We start from the raw sequence: 23,364 nt of genomic DNA, 5'->3' as shown, positions 1-23,364 counted from the left end.
CTCCCCCAGGTAGAAAAGAGGGGTTGCCTTGTTAACTCCAAAGAACAAGAGCTAGCAAACAGAAAGGTTCAACAGCGAAGAGATCTCAAATGATTGGATCCTAGTTAAAGCTGATCCAGGAAAATAAAGGGGGGAGGAGGAAGAGAAGTCGTACCATCTCGTCTGTTCTCCTTTCTGTGTCCACACAGACAGGTCCCAGGCTAACCAAGCATGAAGAAAGGCGAAGGCAATAAAGGGAAAACTGTCACTTGACAGGTCTCAGTTTGTGTTGCACATTCTCAATTCTGCAAATATGTGCATTTGGTTTTAATAAGTTCACAATCTTGGCAATTATGCCAGGGAGAAGCTGAGCTGGAATCCACTTGTTACTTTACAAACTGGACATTGAGACAAGAAAAGTATTTAATTCCAGTATTGCCAGGCCACATTTGAGAACAACACATTTCCACGTTGTTATAGAGAGTGACCGAAAAATATAGCATGCACAAATGTATTCTATAATAATAATAATAATAATAATAATAATAATAATAATAATTTATATCCCGCCCTCGCCAGCCGAAGCCGGGCTCAGAGAGACTAACAACAGTAAAAGTAACACAGCATTCTAAAATCAATTCATTCTAGAATCAATCCAAAATCAAATTAATGGCAACCGTTGGGCTAGAGTTCTGTGAGGATTACCAAAGGAGGGGGGTCAGGCTGTGCCTTGACCAAAGGCCTGATGGAACAGCTCTGTCTTGCAGGCCCTGCGGAAAGATGTCAAGTCCCACAGGGCCCCAGTCTCTTGTGACAGAGCGTTCCACCAGATTGGGGCCACAGCCGAAAAAGCCCTGGCTCTGGTTGAGGCCAGCCTAACCTTCCTGTGGCCCGGGACCTCCAAGATGTTTTTGTCTGAAGACCGTAAGGTCCTCCGTGGGACATACCAGGAGAGGCGGTCCCGTAGGTACGAGGGTCCTAGGCTGTATAGGGCTTTAAAGGTTAAAACCAGCACCTTAAACCTGATCCTGTACTCCACTGGGAGCCAGTGCAGCTGGTATAACACTGGGTGAATGTGATCCCATGGCGAGGACCCCGTAAGGAGTCTCGCCGCGGCATTCTGCACCCGCTGGAGTTTCTGGGTCAGTCTCAAGAGCAGTTACAATAATCAAGTCTGGAGGTGACCGTCGTGTGGATCACAGTGGCTAGGTCTCCGGCAGCCCTTTTTCCTGCCACCAGTCCAGTACCTGTCTGTTTCCTCCTCCTTAATCTTAGTGTTGGCCTTGTATAAATCACCAGGGGAAAGGGCGAGGGTAAAACTAGAGTGAGCTGGCTCTGGCGCCACCTAGAATTGGCCTCCTTGCCTTCCGCCCAACCACTCCCAATGGGCACCAGCCACCACTGCCTGCAAGCTAAAATAATCATGACTAGGAGACACTGAAAGACTTAGAATCCTCCATGAATCTGTCTAAATGTCTCTTAAGACTTTCCAAGCTGGTGGCCATCGCTATACCTCTGGGCAGCAAATCACATAAGCGAACTTTGCAGCATATGATAATTTAGTTATGAGCTCATGAATAAATCTCTCTCTCTCAACTCAGCAAAAAAACAAGATACAAAAATAAAAAATCTGCCCCCCCCCAAAAAAAAATCTATACGCACACGCACAACACACCCAAAGGTGCAAACTTTGTTGCAGACCCAAATTTTGGAAAAGTTTTAATTTGGACAGTTTTTCCAGTTTGCAAAACTTGTCCCAATTACAGAAGTTAGGGCTTGTAGAATGGAGGCTTTTTTTTCGGCCCAATTTCCAGAGAGCTGAAGGATAAGTGCCTAGGAAAACGCTGCTCTCTGCTTCCGCCTTCAGCTCCTGCCACACAGAATTGGCAGCAGCACAGAGAAGGCAGGAAAACAAGTGAAGTAGGACATTTGTAGTTAGAGGGTAGAGAAGGCAGTTGGTAATGACAGCAGAGGAGAAAGCAGGAGCTGTCGGTTGTTTTTGACAGGGACTGTAAGAAACTCAGACAGCAGCCTCAAAAACAGCTCAAAGAGATCCTCTCCTTGCCCCTGTCGGGAGATGCTCAGCTTGGGTATACATAGATAGTCAAGTGGAACAGAGCCAGCAAAAAATAATCAAACATTCTGAATCACTGACACTGGGAAGATGCTTGAAGGTAAGGATGCCAATTAGAACATACTCCTTTGTCAACTGCCCAATCGCAGAGCCCTCCGCCCAAAGGTCTTTGATGTAAACAAATCCAGTCAGACGCCACTGTTTAACTGTGGTTAAGGCAGCTTAACTGCGAACTGGCACAAAGTCAAAATTCACAAACCATGATTTGCAACAGGTCAGCAAATCAGAATAACAAAAGGTATGGGTTTGATTTTCAGGAATGTAGCTGAGCTGGTTTGCACAGTAAAAGTCACAAAACCTCGGGATACCTTAAAAAGCATGTTTCGTGCGCCAGCTGCAGTTTGGTGCAATGTCCAAATTGACAAGCCAGTTAGTGTCATTGGTCTGCAGCTGGAGGTTGTTGTGCCATAGAAGCAGGAGGGCTGAGAAAATGTAAAACAAAACAGACAAACAGGCCTGAACTACGGTTTGCCTGTCAGAAAATCAAACCATGACTCCACTTATAAACCATGGTTACTGCCTGCATTGATGACTGATGGTTTGCGATTGGCTAGCAAGCTACTATCAGAAGCCCTACTTTGAAGTGGGCTTACCAACCATATTTTGAGCTACCTGAGATTCAGCATGATGTCTCAACTGACAAACTATGGTAACAGCCATTGCTTTGCCTCCATCAGTTCCCCCAACTGGAGACAGAAACAAACTTTGGAAGTCCTGAAGCTGAGAGGGTGAAAAGCAGAAGCAGACAAGCAGCTCTTAAAAAAAAGGTTTGCCAGCTGCATTTTTGCATCTTCAAATCACCTCCCGAGTTCTAAGCAGTGGTTAGCGCAAACGATCATTAGCCACAATACCCTCACCAAGACTACACACAGCACAGGGAAGTTATCCATCTTTGAATTTGTCCCAAAGTTTTATCAGGGGGGAAAAAACTGTTATCAGAAAAGTAGCCAGGACATGGGTCACAAGCTGCATTTAAAAAACAAAATAAAATTGATGTGACAGATAAGTTGTGCATCCTCAAAGATTGAGCAATCAAGTCCATGCCTCCACCCCATAACCAACCCTTTCTGGCAGTGAAAAGGCACTGAAACCCTTTGCCAACTGTTTGAAGTCTCATATATTTCAGAATTCATAAGGGAACAGTGGAGCCATATTTGCTGGCCCCTTCCCCTCCATCACATCCCTGTCCCTGCCACCTTCAAAGGAACATAGGAAGAGGCCTTGTGCTGAGCTATATAATTGGTCCGTCTAGAACAGGGGTGCCCAAACTTTTTAAAAGAGGGCCAGATTTGATGAAGTTGCTGAGCCTTTTTTAGAGGATTTTACCCCAGGACATATACTGCCACAGGGGCCGGATTAAACCAACAGGCGGGCTGGATTAGGCCCCCGAAACAGACTTTGGACATGCCTGATCTAGAACCACTGAACCATTGACTTGGATGAGGCCCTGAGAATCATCTACTTCAGGGGTCAGCAAACTTTTTCAGCAGGGGGCCGGTCCACTGTCCCTCAGATCTTGGCGGGGGGGGGGGCAGCGGACTATATTTTGGGGGGGGGGGGAAATGAATGAATTCCTATGCGCCACAAATAACCCAGAGATGCATTTTAAATAATAGGACACATTCTACTCAAGTAAAAACACGCTGATTCCCGGGCCGTCCGTGGGCCGGATTTAGAAGGCGATTGGGCCAGATCGAGCCCCTGGGCCTTAGTTTGCCTACCCATGATCTAGTTCAACCCCTTGCAATGCAGGAGTCTTGTACAAAGATCAAACCTACAACCTTGGCACCATCAGCACCACATGCTAACCAAGCTATCCCATCTCCCTAATCTAGCTCAGTGGTGTCTCCATTGACCAGCAGGGTTTTGGACAAGGAGTCGTTCCCAGACCTACCTGGAGACACCACTGGGGTCTGAACCTGGGACCTTCTGCACATTTTTGTGTGCAGTTTTGCCCAATATGGACATTTTTGCAAACCGGTCTTGCCTACTGTAATACATGTTTGCATTTTACGTTCACTAATATACACATTTATATGTAGACTTCACACCAACACCTGCATTTATGTGCACTTGACTTGGGCTGGAGAACTGCGTTGCAAAATTCGAAGAAGAGCTGGGTTTCTATTTGCATATTGTTTCTGAGAGCACTGATTAGGGAAGACTTTAATTGCACTGAATTGAATTTCTCCCCATCCCTACGTATGCAGCCAAAAGGGCATCAGCCATATACAAGAGAGAGGTATCAACAGGCTCTGGGAAGCCCCCAGTGTTTGCAGAAGTGCAATGAAAGTTTAGAGGGAGGAAAATGCAATGGGAGGGGATGGTGGAAACAAAGTTGTGTTCAATACCTATGAAATGCTGACTGTAGGGTGGGTGGGAGCAGGAGGTGGAGGAAGGGAGATTGTTGGGAACACAACAGAGAATCCTGAATCCTGAACAGCAGCGTTCCACGCTGCAACATCTCACTCCTCCCATTATAAATGTGCTAGGGTTCAACAGTACATCTCTGTCTTTTCAGAAAGAAGCAGTATCCTTTATTATTGTTGTTGTTGCACAGCCCTAACCCCATCCCTCCCCCTGTTTGAAGACACAACAGAAATCTCAAAACTGCAAATAAAATTCAAACCCGTATTCATGATTCTCACACATCCCTCAAGACGATTCCGTATGGGAGCAAGAACCCAAACGCTACTCTCCCTCCCTAGATGCAACCATCATTAGAAACACTGGATGAATGTGATGGGAGTTTTGGTTGTAGAAGGACCCCACTTTCCCCTGTCCCAACAAGAACCTCATTCTCACCCCACTGTTGTTGTATTGCCATACCTTTGCTTTGGGGAGGATTCTGGCTCCGATCTCGGAGAACGTTGATCTGGTAGACAGCTCCGTAAGGCTCAAAAAGTTCCTTTAGCTCCTTTTCTGACCACGAACGGGGGATCTGTCCGACAAACATCTTAATGGCATCTGGGTCTGGCTGATCTGAGTGATCCAAAGCTCCATTCATCTTGTTAGCTGTGCCGTTACTGGAGAGAGAGAGAGAGAAAGGGGGAAAGAGCCGTCGTCAGCGGGAACATTTTCTTTTTTTGAAATAATGTCATTTGCAAGCAGAAAAGGAAGAACAAGCAACAGTCAATGGAGAGGGAAATAGAGCACAACTAACACTTCCAAACTGATTAAGTGCCACCGCCAACAAAATACCATGTTAATGCCGTGAACAAACAACAGCGAAAACGTGTCATTACGTTATTCTCCGACTGCAAGCCGCCGCTTGAATCCATCACGTACAAAGAGGGTGCCAAGCTCAAGTCACAAAACGGCGCTTGTGGCTCTCAAAAGAAAAGGCCATTTTAAGGAGACGTACGGGGGCTACTGTACAAACACGCTGCTCTCCAGCAGAACAGAAAATCAGCGCAAGGACACCCTTCCCCCACGAGGGCTCCCGAGGCAGCAGGGTATCCGCCCCCAGTGCAAGTGTGTTTGGATTCTGAAACACTCAAAAGTCACGTGAAAGGGCATACAGTGGTGCCTCGCAAGACGAAAATAATCCGTTCCGCGAGTCTCTTCGTCTAGCGGTTTTTTTGTCTTGCGAAGCAACCCTATTAGCGGCTTAGCGGATTAGCGCTATTAGCGGTTTAGCGGCTATTAAAGGCTTAGCGGCTTAGCGGCTAAAAGGCTCTTAGCGGCTTAGAAAAAGGGGGGGGGAAGCGAAAAAAATCGCAATCCCATAGGGAAATTCGTCTTGCGAAGCGCATCGAAAAACAGAAAACCCTTTCGTCTAGCGGATTTTTCGTCTTGCGAGGCATTCGTCTTGCGGGGCACCACTGTATAAAGCAGCCGGCAAGATATCCGATGAGTAATGCAAAAACCGGCCTCTGCATGTGTCATATTGTTGCACAAAACAGGAAAAAAATGCTCCAGCCAGGCAGATTCCTTGCTGCCAATATAGTGTAGGACAAAGATATTTTACTTCCTGCAGCAGAATCCAAGGAGTGGCCTCCTCCACTCCTCCTTTGCTTAAGAACCAATGCTTAAAAAAACACACACAACAGCAACACCTCACTACATTATTCTGATATCAGTTTCTGCCTTCATCTGTCCCCCCTATACTCCTCCACCTGAAGCAGTCTGCTTCATGGCGAACAAGGCTGTGCACACAATTCTGTTCACTCTGGCTCCGGGGGTTTTCTCATCACCGGTGTGAGGTCATATGAGGTCAGCCACAATCCACAGGTCCTCTGCGAAATACAGTGGTACCTCGGGTTACAGACGCTTCAGGTTACAGACTCCGCTAACCCAGAAATAGTACCTCAGGTTAAGAACTTTGCTTCAGGATGAGAACAGAATTCACGCGGCGGCAGCAGGAGGCCCCATTAGCTAAAGTGGTACCTCAGGTTAAGAACAGTTTCAGGTATAATAATAATAATAATAATAATAATAATATATTATTTATACCCCGCCCATCTGGCTGAGTCTCCCCAGCCACTCTGGGAGGCTCCCAATCAAATGTTAAAAACAGTACAGCATTAAATATTAAAAACTTCCCTAAACAGGGCTGCCTTCAGATGTCTTTTAAAGATAGGATAGCTGCTTATTTCCTTAACATTTGAAGGGAGGGTGTTAAGAACGGACCTCCAGAACGATTTAAGTACTTAACCCAGGTACCACTGTATAGAGTCAGGAATTGGTCTGACACAGTCAAAATAAATTAAAAAATTAAAAAATTGTCCAGCAGCACCTTAGAGACCAACTAAGTTTGTTCTAGGTATAAGCTTTCGTGTGCATGCACACGTCTTCAGATACCAGAGGTTTACCTGTAGATTATGAACACAGTTTAGGTTGGCAGAGTAGTAGCCAGCGGGATATGACCCTTGAGGGACATCTCACTGGAGAGTTTCCTTTGACCAGTGTAATTAACGGAAATAGCACGAGAGAAGCTCCCCATTCACTACAGCGATACTGAGCCAAGTTATCTCATTCATTCATGTATACAATTAGTTCTATGCCACCTTTAGGGGAACGGCCCAACCATGTCGACTCACAGCAACATAAAATGTTATGAAATCAACAATAACAATGAAGGGAGCAGTGAGAAATCACCATTAAAACCCCTAAGCACAATATAGTTCAGAGAGCTTCACCACATTCGCACAATACATTGAGAACACTGTGATATCACCTTAAAACACTCCTGGATTGGCCCAAAGAATTCTGGGAGTTGCAGTTTGTTAAAAGTGTTGAGAGTTGTTAGGATAGTTCCCCATCCCCGTTACAGAGCTACAATTCCCAGAGTTCCCTGTGAAGAAATATTGACGGTTAAACCGCTCTGAGAATTGTAACACACTGAGAGGAAGAGGAATCGGCTAACAACCCTCAGCACCCTTAACAAACTACAGCTCCCAGAATTCTTTGGAAGAAGCCATACCCATGTAAAGTGGCATCATAGTGCTTTAAATGTAAGGTGTGAGTGTTAAAGGTAAAGGTAAAGGGGCCCCTGACCATTAGGTCCAGACCGACTCTGGGGTTGCGGCGCTCTTCTCGCTTATTGGCCGAGGGAGCCGGTGTACAGCTTCCGGGTCATGTGGCCAGCATGACTAAGCTGCTTCTGGCGAACCAGAGCAGTGCACGGAAATGCCGTTTACCTTCCCGCCGGAGCGGTACCTATTTATCTACTTGCACTTCATGCTTTTGAACTGCTAGGTTGGCAGGAGCAGGGACCGAGCAATGGGCGCTCACCCTGTCGCGGGGATTCGAACCGCCGACCTTCTGATCGGCAAGTCCTAGGCTCTGTGGTTTAACCCACTTCCCATCAGCACCAGTGTCCCATAAGGTATGAGTGTTACCATAACTTAACAAAAATAAAATAAACAAATGTGGAAAACTGAATTTAAGATTGGAATAATGAGAAACTCAAAGGAATTGAAACTGACAGATTTCAACATCCTTTGCCTCAAGTGATGGCCCTGTGTGCCCACACTGTCTGCCTCATTCAAGGGTTAAAGCCTGCGGACACAACGCAAAGATGACGTGCGCCGCTCACATAGGAGGCACAAATTAAATATCGGAAGAGGGGAGACTACGAGTGGGTTCCCTGCCCCGGGGCTACAAACTTGCGCATGAAGAAATCACTCGGCGGTCCCCGCCTCGTCTCTCCCGAAGCATAAGCACACCTGAACACATTAATATGCCTCGATTAACTCCTTTCTTCGCAGCCCTCCCAAGTCCTGAAAGAAGCGAGGGAACGGCATAAAAGGCACGTTTCAAAACCAATGATGAGAAGTTTGATCACCAATTCCGCTGCTTGCCTAACCTTGCGTCGTTCTGCCATTTCAATTACCCAGCGTTGCCTCTCTCTTTCTCCTGGGTCCCTTGGATCACAGTTGGGGCGTGGAGAAGAGGATGGGGCTCCAGACATCCTTTTAGGGATGCTGTGGAACTTGATCTCGGATCCCAGAAAGACGGCCGCTTTAGGGAAGATCTCCCACTCCCCATTCCATTCCTGCCTTGACACACATCCAAGAAAAATCATTTGACTCCCCCTTCCATTCTTCTCCGGCTTTCCCTACAGCAAGAAACACTCACCCTCCTCCCTCTTCCTGCAGATCAAACTCAGTTACTCTTTTTTCCATTCCATCTATGCATGAAGCATGAGGTAAGGTTGGTTTTTTACAACTGGCCCTTCCCCTCGCCTAAGCCCCAAATGTCACCTGGGCAGGTGGGACGCCGATGCAATGCTTCTTTTCCTTAATATGAAGGTGTTCACTGCTTTGGTAGGCTGCCTATCTCAGAGCCACAGTCAGGACCGGCCCACCCATGAGGCAAGGTGAGACAACTGCCTCATGCGGCAAGATCCACGGGGCAGCAGATCCCGATAAAGAATCATAGCGTCCCATGCTCTACCAACTGTGCTAGATCTTTCTCTGCAGGATCAGAGATTTTTTTCCACGGCATCAGAGATTCTTAGAAGACTGGAGTAAATATATGAACTATTTGAAAAGTAATTGTGATGAACAGATTGCGCTAGTAGGACTGCAAGAAGTTTTGTAAGGAGAATTTTTTTGAAATACAGTCATACCTCGGGTTGAATGTGCTTCAGGTTGAGTGCTTTCGGGTTGCACTCCGCGGCAACCCGGAAGTAACCGAGTGCGTTACTTCTGGGTTTCGCTGCTCGCGCATGCGCAGACGCTCACAATGATGTCACACGCATGCGTGGAAGCGGCAAAACGCCGCACGTGCATACGCGCTGTCCTGTCTTACATTCCATTCAGGATGTGAACAGGGCTCCGGAATGGATCCTGTTTGCATCCCGAGGTACCACTGTACTGGAAAAAAAGACTATGAAGAGAATTATTAGTTAAGGACATTTAAATGTAATATAGAAATTAAGAAATGCAGAATAAATGGTGAAGAACAGGAAATCATCAGAGGTGTTGATGGAAGTCTAAAATATTGTATAAGATGAGAAGATTTGTTGTATGATTGTTGGAGCTGATGTGTGTGTGTGTGTGTGCATATATGAATAAAGGACCATTTGTGGGTTGGGTGGATTACATGCACTGGTGCCAACTCCAGCGGGCCCTCGGTGCCTGGGCACCCATAATTTTTTTAATGTGGGTGCCCGGACTCTACCCCTGCCATGCACCACCCACTGCCATGCACTGCCCACCAGGGTCCCGTTTCATTCATGGTTCTGGAGAGGACGTGTGGTCAGAAGCAGAGAGATGGGGAGCTTTAAAAGGATTAAAGGTTTGACATTGATGCGGAGTGCGATCGGGAGCTTAAGGAGAGGTGTGATGATGTCACGGCTGATGGGAGAGGAAGACTATGCTGCGGTATGTATTATGTGTGCATGGGGGAAAGGGATAATGCATTAACAGGATTGCTAATCCCAGCTTTAGCTGCTGTGGTCGGGAGCGCTGTTGTTGTTTTAAGTGCATTCTGGTTTCCTTCTTGCAAAATTGGATAGAGGGTTTTGCTTGTTCATGTTGATTGCCACGTTGTGTAGCCCGAGGTTTCCGGAGGCCCGTCCTCGTCGCTGCGCAGCTGCCCTTCCAAGCAAGGAAGGGAGAAGTTCGCACCGCTGAGCTTGTGAGTGCCAACTCCAGAGAACTAAATCCAAGCAATTAACTCCAGGAAATGCTGCGCGATGCAACACATTTCAAGATTGGCAAAGACACATGTGACGGGCATACCAGCCGGATTTAAGAGATGCAGGAGGCTATTTTAGTAATTTCCGAGAGCACATGACCCAAACGAAAGCTACGTTGATCGGATCCAACGCGGCTGCATTATCTAAATAGCTTCCTTGAAAACAAGACTGGAACTCCCAGCTGGACATGCTTTAAAGCAGGGCTGTCAGGTGCAAGGCCCAAGAGCCTTGCCAGACCTTTTGGAGTCCCCGCAAGCAGCTTACACAACCCACACTCCACAACAACTGATTGAACGGCTTAGGGAGCAAAGGACTTGCTCCTGTGACACCAGCCTAAGGGTTGGCGAATCTGTTTCCCCTCCAGTCTGTGTGACTTTTGAATGTCTATTTATCTCATCATTCTGTACTGTGCCTACAGTACAGTCATACCTCGGGTTACAGCCTCTTCAGGTTGCGTTCTTTCGGGTTGCGGACCGCCGAAACCCGGAAGTACTGGAACGGGTTACTTCTGGGTTTCAGCAGTCGTGCATGCGCAGAAGCGCTAAATCGCGCTTTGCGCATGCGCAAAAGTGCCGAATCGCAACCCGTGTGTGAGCAGACGCGGGTTGTGAACGCTGCGGGTTGCGAATGTGCATCCTGCATGGATCACGTTCGCAATCCGAGCGTCCACTGTAATCTATTTTTTAAAAAACCCCAATCAAAATGCCAATTTAAATGTACAACTGCATTGCAACATTTCGAGAAGAGCAGAATCCGGCAGGTACAGAAGTTCTGACCAACCCCTTAGCCAAAGTCATGGAACTGGGTTCACTTTCCATCAGAATTTGCAAAGCCTGATTTCCTCAAGAACTCATACACCAGTCTCCTCTGGTTCCATTTAAATCAGCAGGACAATGACCAGTCCATCTACCCAGTATTGCCATGGGAACATGGGAGGCTGCATTGTGCTATCTCAGGCCTTTGGTCCATCCGGTCACTGTTGTCTGCCCTGCCTGGCAGTGGCTCTCAAGAGTCCCAGGTTTAAGGAAAGAGGTCTTTCCAGGCCGTGCTTGGGGGTGCCGAACCTTTTGCATCCATCAGCTTTCCCAAAAGACCAGCTCCATCAGGCACCTCCCGTCCCTGAACTATGCAAGCTGATCACTATAAGAACAACTGTTTAAGAATCGGTGCTTGGGTTTTATTTTTTCCTCTCCCCCCCCGTCCCTTTCACCTTGTGTGTCATTCCATATATATATATAAGCCTGTGGGCAGGGACTATTTTGTTTTAATGGACTATAAGTAAGCTACACTGGGCGCCTTTCTGGCTGGAGAGTGGGGTACAAATGATGATGAGGAGGAGGATTAGGATTAACATCAGAATGTATTAAGGGAATTATTGTAATATTTTGAAATACAGTAGAACTATGAGATGATTAGGATTCCCTCCGATCTCGAAGCATGGGAAGTCAGCTAAAAAATAATAATACTTATAATTAGGCATAACATTGGGATTGTTTGATTATTGGATCATTTGGAATATATAATTTGGTTTGATTGGAATTTTTAAATAAATATTATTATTTAAAAAAGATGATGATGATGATATACTCTTGACTCTCTCTGACAAAGCGCCTTTCACTTTCCTGGCTCCCTTTAAGTGATGAACCTTCTCCATGCAAAGCCCACAAGCCGGACCTGAGTGCAACAACACTGGTGATTCCCATCAACCTGGATTCCTGCCTTGCAGGGGGTTGGACTAGATGACCCCTGAGGTCCCTTCCAACTATACAATCTCAGGATTCTATGAAACACACACTGTCTCCAACAGCGAAGGGAGAATGCAACGATTGATCAAGGGCCTTAACTATTTCAGTTTAAACGGCTCTGCGTTAAAGAATATCAGCAATTTTTCAGCTATATTTAAATCACACAATTCTTGTCAATGAAAGCAGACTGTGGGATTCCTTTTGTGTTGACAATTTCCATGCTTTCCCCCTCTTTGTTAGCTTGGTATCTCACGCCTCTCACAAAGATTCCCCTGCTCTCCCATCTCCTAACGATCAGAATAAAGGAATAAATGAAATAGTTCCATTGGTGAAACCTGTAATAGGATTGCCATTTTGACAGAGAGAGAGAGAGAGAGAGAGAGAGAGAGAGATCGATCCAGCATCATCAACACTGCCACCACTTTTTCAAAAAAAAACTGAGGGTTTTTGGTTTTTAAAAAGGAGGGGGGACACCCCACAAAACATCTGGCGCGGAGAATACAGATGATCGTTTGTTTATATCTTTCTCTCTCTGTCTAACTGCCTTTTCCAAACACAGCCAGATGGAGCCTTTCAAAATCAAATTAATTTCAGATTAATTCACTCTGGACCAACGCCAGTTTCTTGACTCTATGCTTTGAGGCACTATCTAAATTGATTTACAGTCATGAACTTAAAAGAGCTCAAGTCCTTAGGTATAAGGAGCTGGGGGGAATAAGTACAGTCATGATGAAGAGAGATAACTGCAACTGTTAAGAGTTATTAAAGCGAACATTCCCACCATCCCAGAAACATCTACTCTTCTTGCAGGTGTCTCTCTATCCCCTCTCCAGCATCCTAAAGTCTTGAGACTTTGGCTTTCAAGACTACTTTTGTATCTATTGCCCATGTGATCCAACCTACTCTTGGGGACTGAAGTAATACTGACCCAAATTTTGTTCCATGCTTTTCCTGGAAACATGGAACAAAATGTGCTGCCCCCCCCGCCCCCCAGAAGCAATCAACATGGAAGTTAGCACTAAACTTCCACTAAATTTCCAGAAATGGCTTTTATGTTGTGTGAAAGATCGCATAAACCATGAACATTATCAGGCAAGGAAACACCGACAGCATAAAGTGCTGTCTGTATGCAGTAAGTATACAGTAGAGGTCCCTGGAAACTTGCCCCATTTGAGAGTAGTATATTGGTTAGATTGGTGAATTATCCCCCATCCTTCAGTTCAAAGCCTCTCTTACCTATGAAGCTTACTGGGTCAGCCATTCCCTACCATTCTAAGCTACCTCACAGGATTGATGTGCAGAAAAGCACAAGATAAAATGTTTCTATAGATTTATCCATCTTTTTTTCTTAAAAAAAAGACCCCCAAAACACAAAGTAACTAATTTTTTTTAGCAGGTGACCTGATTTATTCCCTACCAGCCTCACTTCCTATGAATATCTCCACGGTAGATATGGAACAAGGATATGCAGCAGCCATTAAATATCTCAAAATGTTTCTTAATCAGAGACTACTCAGGCAAGGGCATTGAGTCATATGCGATCACTCTCTGTAGACACTTTTATTATCTGACTCGTTTCAACTGCAATTTGGGTTTCTGCAGAGACAAAACAGCCAGCTCTGGAAAATTATAAGATAAATGTCAGGCAACGATAACACTGTTAATGAAGATGCATTGGCAAACAGCAATAATCTCACTTTGAAAGGCTCGTTTCCATTAGAAGAAGCCCAACCTGTCCAAGGCAAGAGTAGCGCCAAGATTAAAATGATAGGGTGACAGTCAACTCTGTAATACCCAGAGAGGTTTCAATAGGTCTACCCTGAGTATGACTAACATTGGGTAACACCCATGATTTTAAAAGTGCATTTATGCTTTTGAATTATGGTGCTGGAGGAGACTCTTGAGAGCCCCATGGACTGCAAGAAGATCAAACCTATCCATTCTTAAGGAAATCAGCCCTGAGTGCTCACTGGAAGGACAGATCCTGAAGCTGAGACTCCAATATTTTGGCCACCTCATGAGAAGAGAAGACTCCCTGGAAAAGACCCTGATGTTGGGAAAGATGGAGGGTGCAAGGAGAAGGGGACGACAGAGGACGAGATGGTTGGACAGTGTTATCGAAGCTACCAGCATGAGTTTGACCAAACTGCGGGAGGCAGTGGAAGACAGGAGTGCCTGCCGTGCTCTGGTCCATGGGGTCATGAAGAGTCAGACACGACTAAACAACAACAACAATGTGTTTGCGGCAGTCGGCGATAAGGTGGGATAACAACTGGAGATTATTATTTCCCAACTCAAAAAAGGGTAGACCTATACATTGTCACAAGAAACATGTGTTCCCAGACTGATATCTTAGAGAAACACAAACTAAATGCTTCCCAGGGTAGGCTAAACAGCTTGTGGAAGTGCTTTGAATTCCCACTGGGGAGGAGTTGAGAGCAACCACCTCTCCAATCTCTTCTTGCCACAAGCGAAGTTTTTGGGCCCTTGGAGGAGAGGAAGGTATAGACCAGGCTTCCTCAACCTCGGCCCTCCAGATGTTTTGAGACTACAATTCCCATCACCCCTGACCACTGGTCCTGCTAGCTAGGGATCATGGGAGTTGTAGGCCAAAAACATCTGGAGGGCCGAGGTTGAGGAAGCCTGGTGTAGATGTTTGGCCAAAATTGAGAGAGGTAGCAAGCAGTAGCCACCTAACTCCTCCTTGCAATAGTTCAAGCAGAGGTGGTATATGCAACATGGGGGGATCACATCCATCACCAGCCCGGCCTACCTAATCCCTGCCCCAAATCTAAGAACCAACAGCCCATCTAGTCCAGCATCCTGTTCCCACAGCCACCAAAAAGTCCCAGATGTGGCATAGGGCAGTTGCTCCCTCTCTTTAATAATTTTGGTTGCCCTGAACCTTTTTCCAACTCTGCGACATCCTTTGTGAGGTGAGGCGACCAGAACTGTACCGTAGTCCAAATGCAGACAGACAATCAATTTTTATAACAGCCTTATCTCAACCTTAAACTCGCTTGCCGCTGACCTGCGCAGATGTCAGTATGCAAGGACACTTAAAATACACACTCACAGATCCAGATTTTCTCTATGCATTCTAAAGGTCTGTATTATGGACATCTGCTCAGCAACCATTTGCGGGAGATGGACGTGGATATAGATATATATATCTATTCTTCCAATGAAACAAGATTTTTTTTTAAAAAAAATAAAAAATAGATAAGTCTAATTACACAAACTCTCCTCTCTACACAGTTGTAGATCTGAAGACCCTACGCTGCATGCTCGCACAGTCTCCGTCTTCAAAGGGAGCCTTACAAAGAATGCCTAATGAGAATGAAAGATGACCATGCAAGATATAATCGCACAGTTCCTTTTGAAATGGGCGCATTCTGCTATCACTCCCAAAGGTTGTTTTTCTTCCATACGCACATGCATGGAAGTGCATTCTTACATAGCATGGTGCTTGTTGCTTTGTCATGTGAAGTTGCAACAATATGTTTTGCTTGGCACTTTGAAGCATGTGGTGTTGTTGTTTTTTTAAAGAGGAAAATGTCTCATTCTAGCTGGTCCAAGTCCCTAGAAGCAAAACTTTGGCAGATATTCTACCTCTGTAATTTTTACTGGATAGAATAAGAAGAGCCTTCAGTCTACTGGGCAGCTGTTGGTCATTCTGGAAAGGTCAAGCCTGCTTCCTGCCTTCCATCCTCGACATCCTTATTTCACTGGAAAGGAAAAGCTCAAAGGTTGGCACTGGATTACTAACAGCGGTTCCCGTTCCTTCTCCTGACTTTGCTAGGAGTTCACTGGTACTAAATGCTCTGCCCATTTGCCCTTGGACAAACCAGAGCGTTCTTCAGGCACTGAAAGGAACAGGCTGGGATCAGACCCTGAGATTGGCAAGCCCTCTCCAGATCCTACACCGAGGGGCTGGGGAAGCTTGCAGCATCAACCCATGGGATGAGAAATCAATATGAAGCTTCTGCATTGGGCAGGTCGAGGGTAAAAGAGGGGAGTGCAAAATATGGTTTGAAGCTCAACATCAAAAAAACGAAGATCATGGGCACTGGTCCCATCACCTCCTGGCAAATAGAAGGGAAAAGAAATGGAGGCAGTGAGAGATTTTACTTTCTTGGGCTCCATGATCACTGCAGATGGTGACAGCAGCCACGAAATTAAAAGACGCCTGCTTCTTGGGAGAAAAGCAATGACAAACCTAGACAGCATCTCAAAAAGCAGAGACATCACCTTGCCAACAAAGGTCCATATAGTTAAAGCTATGGTTTTCCCAGTAGTGATGTATGGAAGTGAGAGTTGGACCATAAAGAAGGCTGATTGCTGAAGAATTGATGCTTTTGAATTATGGTGCTGGAAGAGACTCTTGAGAGTCCCATGGACTGCAAGAAGATCAAGCCTATCCATTCTGAAGGAAATCAGCCCTGAGTGCTCACTGGAAGGACAGATCCTGAAGCTGAGACTCCAATACTTTGGCCACCTCATGAGAAGAGAAGACTCTCTGGAAAAGACCCTGATGTTGGGAAAGATGGAGGGCACAAGGAGAAGGGGATGACAGAGGACGAGATGGTTGGACAGTGTTCTCGAAGCTACCAGCATGAGTTTGACCAAACTGCGGGAGGCAGTGGAAGACAGGAGTGCCTGGCGTGCTCTGGTCCAGGGGGTCACGAAGAGTCGGACACGACTAAACGACTAAACAACAGCAACAAAGGAGCCTGTCTCTAGAGTAGCGCTGAGTCCTGCTTTACAGAGGACAGTGCTCAATTTGAGGGTCTATCTCATCCAAGTCTGTTTAACAGACAGAGAACCATTAGTAAGAGGGAACAGGTGCACATCAACAGGTAGCAACAGACTGAGCAGGCGGAGAATGAAATTGCTTTATTGCAGGAATAGTCAACACGGCATACTCTAGATCAGCGATTCTCAACCTGTGGGTCCCCAGATGTTGTTGGACTACAACTCCCATCACCCCTAGCTAGCAAGGCCAGAGCTCGGGGATGATGGGAGTTGTAGTCCAACAACATCTGGGGACCCACAGGTTGAGAACCGTTGCTCTAGATGTTTTGAACTACAGTTCCCACTATACTTGACCACTGGTTATACTTGCTGGGGCTGATGGGAGTTGTAGTTCAAAACTTCATACTAAACACCAGGAGAAGCTTTCTGATGGTAAGAGTCATTCAACAGTGGAACAGAATCCATAGGGAAACAGTGCACTCTCCTTCTTTGGAGGTGTTTAAGCAGAGGTTGGACGGCCATCTGTCCTGCATGCTTGAGATGAGATTCCTGAATTGCAGGGGGTTGGACTAGATGACCCCCAAGGTCCCTTCCAACTATAAGATTCTATGATTCTCTACGTGTGTGATTCTCTCTCTGTGTGTGTGATATATAGAAAGGATTCAAATAAATAAATATTTTCCTTGCATGTCAATATTTTTATTGATGAAATCTAACCTGCTCTTGTGTCCCCTTTCAGAAGCTTGTAGGTTATTAAAAGGTAAAGGGACCCCTGACCATTAGGTCCAGTCACGGACGACTCTGGGGTTGCGGCGCTCATCTCGCTTTACTGGCCGAGGGAGCCAGCGTAATGCTTCTGGGTCATGTGGCCAGCATGACTAAGCCGCTTCTGGCGAAGCCAGAGAAGCGCACGGAAACACCGTTTACCTTCCCTATTTATCTACTTGCACTCTGATGTGCTTTCGAACTGCTAGGTTGGCAGGAGCAGGGTTTGAGCAACGGGAGCTCACCCTGTCGCGGGGATTTGAACCGCCGACCTTCTGATTGGCAAGCCCTAGGCTCTGTGGTTCAGACCACAGTGCCACCCGCGTCCCATTTGTAGGTTATTAGTTCCCATTAATTAGACATTATTCGGAGGAGGGGCCCACACATGAACAGCCTGGAAGCTTTTCAACAGACGCAGAACACATACAGAACCTGATTTATTTTTTCAAATCAGGGCCAAAAGAATGGCATGGACCTGAAAACTGCCTCATACAGAGCAAGGCCTTTAGTGGTGTTACAGCAAAGATTATTCTGTCTTTGGAACTCTAGTTAAAAGATCACTGTGGTTTGCATAACCCCCAGAAACCATAGGTCCCATGCTGCTGCATTCCATTAGGTTAGCGTGAAATGTGTCATGGTGTATTTGAAAAGCTCAGCTTCTCACATACTGAAAGGTTTAAAAAGGTTAATTGAGGAAAAACACTAATTTAGAGTGACAACCCCTCAGAGGGAGAAGGTGACACCTTGTTCTTTAAATACTAGAAAAGTAGCTTACAAGTTGTGCTTTTCAACTTCTCTTTGCCATAACTACTGGAGAGTAAATCTGAAAAAAATGATGCTTCCTAAGTATTGTGGAAGCCAAGGGGAAAAAATGGAAGTTGGTGGGGAGAGGGACACACCTCACGAGTACAGCGTATTTTATAGCATGGGTCGCATTATTTCGGGGTTTAAACCAGAAAACATGGAGAATGGAAAATATTTAAGGAATATATAAGATTATATTGTAAAAATGATACCATCTTAGCAGAACTGGAATGATACTTGTGAACAATAAATAAATGAAACAAATACCTTAGTGGAATGTATGAAAAAGGATATAAAATAAAACTGTGCGAAAAAACCATGACAATAGAAAAAGTTTCATGCAGAAAGTTTTATTTGATGGACATGATGTTGTATAAATTTTTGGTTCTTTTTTTTCATTCCTTTTTTCCTTTTATTTTGTCTTTTTAAATTTTTTCTTGCTTTTACGTCGTGATGATCTTTTATTTTTGTTTAAATCAATAAAGATTTACTTAAAAAAAGGAAATGGGGGTGGGTGGGAACTGGCATGGTCACCAAAAAGTACCCATTTCACAGACTATGAAGGCCAGAGCTTTCTCCAAACAGATGAAATGTCTACAGCTCCCGCTGCTCTAGATGTTTTGAACTACAGTTCCCACTATACTTGACCACTGGTTATACTTGCTGGGGCTGATGGGAGTTGTAGTTCAAAACTTCTGACTAAACACCAGGAGAAGCTTTCTGATGGTAAGAGTCATTCAACAGTGGAACAGAATCCATAGGGAAACAGTGCACTCTCCTTCTTTGGAAACATAGATTAAAAAAAGCACAGGCAACATTCCCATCCAATAACTGCCCTAAAAACCATCTATCATCTCTCTATGCATCTACAGTGGTACCCTGGGTTACAAATACTTCGGGTTACAGACTTCGCTAACGTGGAAGTAGTACCTTGGGTTAAGAACTTTACCTCAGGATGAGAACAGAAATCACGTGGCGACGGCAGCGGGAAGCCCCACTAGCTAAAGTGCTACCTCAGGTTAAGAACGGTTTCGAGTTAAGAACGGACCTCTGGAACAAATTAAGTTCGTAACCAGAGATACCACTGTATATATATGCCACAGGGCTGTCAGGAATGAAGGACGGGAGTCAGGAAGAGGACGGGAGATGTGAAGTGCGATCAGCTTTTATTCACAAAAGTAAAAACGCAACAGAATTCATCTAGACTAATCTAAGGGATGCAGGTGGCGCTGTGGGTTAAACCACAGAACCTAGGACTTGCCAATCAGAAGGTTGGCGGTTTGAATCCCCGTGACGGGGTGAGCTGCCATTGCTCGGTCCCTGCTCCTGCCAACCTAGAAGTTCGAAAGCACGTCAAAGTGCAAGTAGGTAAATAGGTACCGCTCCGGTGGAAAGGTAAACGGCATTTCCGTGCACTGCTCTGGTTCGCCAGAAGCGGCTTAGTCACGCTGGCCACATGACCCGGAAGCTGTCTGCGGACAAACGCCGGCTCCCTCGGCCCATAGAGCGAGATGAGCGCCGCAACCCCAGTGTCGGTCATGACTGGACCTAATGGTCAGGGGTCCCTTTACCTTTACTTACTATAGAATGCTAGCACACACACCCTTAAATGAATGGAAAACTCAATTGGCACAAAGGAAGTGCCCAATATCAACGGAAAAAATTGCTTAATGAAAGCAAAATGCAGACACCCCTTACCATCTTAGCTTGGTTTAGGCAAAATATGCAAGCTACAGCATATGCCCTACTTTGTGCCTGAGGGTCATTTTGAGAAGGATGACGCAGACACAAAAACAACCACACTACTGCAACACCCCCCAGAACAAAAAAACAGAGCAGAAGTCCTAAATACTTTTAAATTTCTGTTTTGTTTAGTTCTTGTATTGAATATTTTTGAAAATATATTTTCAGCATCTAGATAAGTATTACAAAAGTTAAATATATTTACTGTTCTTTCCTCCTTTTCGCTGATATTTTAAAGATTTGTTTTGCACTTTTTTATATAATTGTTATAATAATATAATACAATATGTCCGTTGTTCTTATTTGGGTGTCCCTGAAGTGTATTCTGCAACACACTGGGCCAGTAATATCTTTCTTTCTGCACCCTTGAGATTTCCTCTTATTTCTTCTCATATGCATATCCAGCTTATTATTTCTATCCATCTTATCGTTTTTTAATTATTCATATTTGCATTATTCACATTCTTACGATTATTCGCATTCTTGCTATTTGCTTGCTATTATTATGCACATTCATCTCCTTCCTATTCTCTGCGTTTCTGCTGATTCACACATTATTCGCATCCATCTTCTTTGCATTCCTAAATTATTTCTCGTTTGCATTCTTATTCCTGTTTCCTGAAAGGAATCGGAAGGCACGAAAATAATTCTGAAGGCTTAACAACTAAAATAATAATAATAATAAGCTGCAGCTGCGGCGGCAAAATAAATAAAAGCAATCTATAGGTCCATGTTGAAAAAGGGAACAAAGTCTTTATCTTAAGAATCACAAACTGTAGCACTGGAAGGGATCTCAGTGGTCATTTAGTCCAACCTCCTGCTGTGTTGGACTGACCATGTAAACGTCTGCATGGGAAAAATACAATGCGAAGCCAAGGTAGTTTCATTAAACCAATGCATTTTGGACCCTACTGGTCCTTCTTTAGTAGGGTTGCCATATCTTTAAGAGCAAAAAAGAGGACAGCCCGAGCTGCTGCCAGCCCGAGTTGGAGAAAGAGGTACACAAGCGCATGGAGCTGCTGCTGCTGGCTCTGGTTGAAGCCAATCTAACTTCCTTAGGGCCCGGGACCACTAGGGTGTTGCTATTTATGGACCTTGAGGCTCTCCGTGGGGCATACCGGGAGATGTACGTATGGCAACTCTATCTTCAGTGAAACAGTGATTCAAAATTCAGGCACGCTATGTGTTCTCTAACTTATTTCTAGCCTAAGAAATAGGTAGCACACCTTAACGTTCTCTGAACTTCCCTTAAGATGGAAAAACAGGGCCCAAAAATTGCTTTCTTACCATCCCTCCCATCCTTTCTTTGTTCTGCTTCCAGTCCCTTTGGAAGCTTCCTGTTTTTGCTGCACACATGGAGAAGGGGACCGAGATGCCAACCGGCTCACGTCTTGCCTTTGCCCTTTGGAGGAAGGAGGCACAGCTTATAATGCCTGCAGAAGCTTTCCATGTAGACATGGATGAGGGCAGGAAGATACAACTGCCCAGTGGATAAAACAGACTCACTGCATTCCCTTGAGGGATTATTAATGAGAATATCAGAGTTTAAGCTAGGAAAGATTTCAAGGAAATACAGCTCTGTGTGTGAGATACCTATTTGGGACAATGCTAAGCACCCCCTCACAGCCTTCCACCTTGGGCTTATTTCACCGCTGCAAGGAACTATGCACACTGCATTGCTAATGACCTTATTTTACTAGGAAAGGACAACAAGGCGACGCTCTCGATTTTCCTAAACAGAAAGCAAGGCCCTGCAGCCAAACTGTCATGTTTCATCAGCATGTTGCCCGAGTGTACTTCAAACAAAATAACCTTTACAATGCATGTGAGCGCACGCATGCATGCACCCCATCCCTCAGCGTCAATGTAACCTGGGGGGGGGTGTCGCATGCTGCAGTAGCACCTGAGAAGCTGAGGTTCAAATCCCAGCTCAGCTGCTGGGTCACTGAGCGGCTCTGGGCAAGTTAGAATCCCTCACGTTTCATGCCTCAGCTGGCAAAATGGGGATATAAATCACATACCTCTCAGGGTATCTGCCAACAACTGAAATTCATGCAAAAGATCTCAGGCTCCAAGTCCAAACCCTAGGCCAGAGGTAGAAACTGTTGCGTCCTGCAGTTGCTGTTTGGCTATAGATCCCATGATTTCTGGCTACTCACCTCATGTTAGCTACCCCTGCAGTACAGCAACGGTTCCCAAACCCCAGCCAGTCGGTATGGTTAACAGTCAGGGATAAGGAAAGTCTGAATCCAATACATGTGGGAGATTTGAGTTTGGGGAAAGTCAGACTAGACCTTAATATGCATTCCTGGAGCACCCGTTTTATTCTGGTGGCTGCAGAAAACATCCCTCAACTCACCCCTTTAACAATAACACAAGAGCGCCTTAGGGCAATTGCCATGTACCACAGTGGGCCTTACGCTGAACTGGTGCCTGCCCTGAGCCCCTTATCAACAACTAGCCAATGCATGATGGGAATGTGGACTTGGGAAAGTACATCTTTGAGAGCAACCCTCCAGAAGTTTGACTTCGCCCCCGAAGGCTCACTCTTCCATTGTCTCCTGAGACAGGCAGATGCCAACCAATGCATGATAATGGCCACTAAGGTTTGATCAATTGCTTGCAGATCAACAAAGGGAAAATTACAGCAGTTCTAAATGCAGACAAGTAGAGACATCACCTTGCCAACAAAGGTCCATATAGTAAAAGCTATGGTTTTCCCAGTAATGATGTATGGAAGTGAGAGCTGGACCATAAAGAAGGCTGATCGCCGAAGAATGGATGCTTTTGAATTATGGTGCTGGAGGAGACTCTTGAGAGTCCCATGGACTGCAAGAAGATCAAACCTATCCATTCTGAAGGAAATCAGTCCTGAGTGCTCACCGGAAGGACAGATCCTGAAGCTGAAGCTCCAGTACTTTGGCCACCTCATGAGAAGAAAAGACTCCCTGGAAAGGACCCTGATGTTGGGAAAGATGGAGGGCACAAGGAGAAGGGGATGACAGAGGACGAGATGGTTGGACAGTGTTCTCGAAGCTACCAGTATGAGTTTGACCAAACTGCGGGAGGCAGTGGAAGACAGAAGTGCCTGCCGTGCTCTGGTCCATGGGGTCACGAAGAGTCGGACACGACTAAACAACTAAAAACAACAAAACGCAGACACTTGCGCTGTTTATGCGCAACATCAAAATCCCAGCCTGTATTCTCCAATTATTTAATCTGGATTTTTTCCCCTTTTTGACCCATCTGCAATATTAAATGCCTGCCACAATACCTAGTTGGGGCAGAAT

General features: G+C 45.4%; 1 protein-coding gene across 30 annotated transcripts in view; it reads right to left on the bottom strand.

Annotated features, from left to right (window-relative positions):
• CELF2 (CUGBP Elav-like family member 2) overlaps window positions 1-23,364 on the bottom strand; it is a 524,880-nt gene that overhangs the window by 180,830 nt on the left and 320,686 nt on the right. For all 30 annotated transcript variants that reach the window (XM_081022933.1, XM_081022913.1, XM_081022915.1 and 27 more), the window contains one exon: window positions 4,943-5,139. In XM_081022933.1, coding sequence (XP_080879059.1) covers window positions 4,943-5,139 — 197 coding nt within the window. The remainder of the gene's footprint in view (window positions 1-4,942; window positions 5,140-23,364) is intronic.

Source organism: Podarcis pityusensis (assembly GCF_964106645.2).
Source record: "Podarcis pityusensis genome assembly, chromosome: 10".
In the NCBI taxonomy this organism is placed as follows: Eukaryota; Metazoa; Chordata; class Lepidosauria; order Squamata; family Lacertidae; genus Podarcis; species Podarcis pityusensis.
The sequence above is the reverse complement of the archived record's forward strand: the minus strand, read 5'-3'. Positions and strand labels throughout refer to the sequence as shown.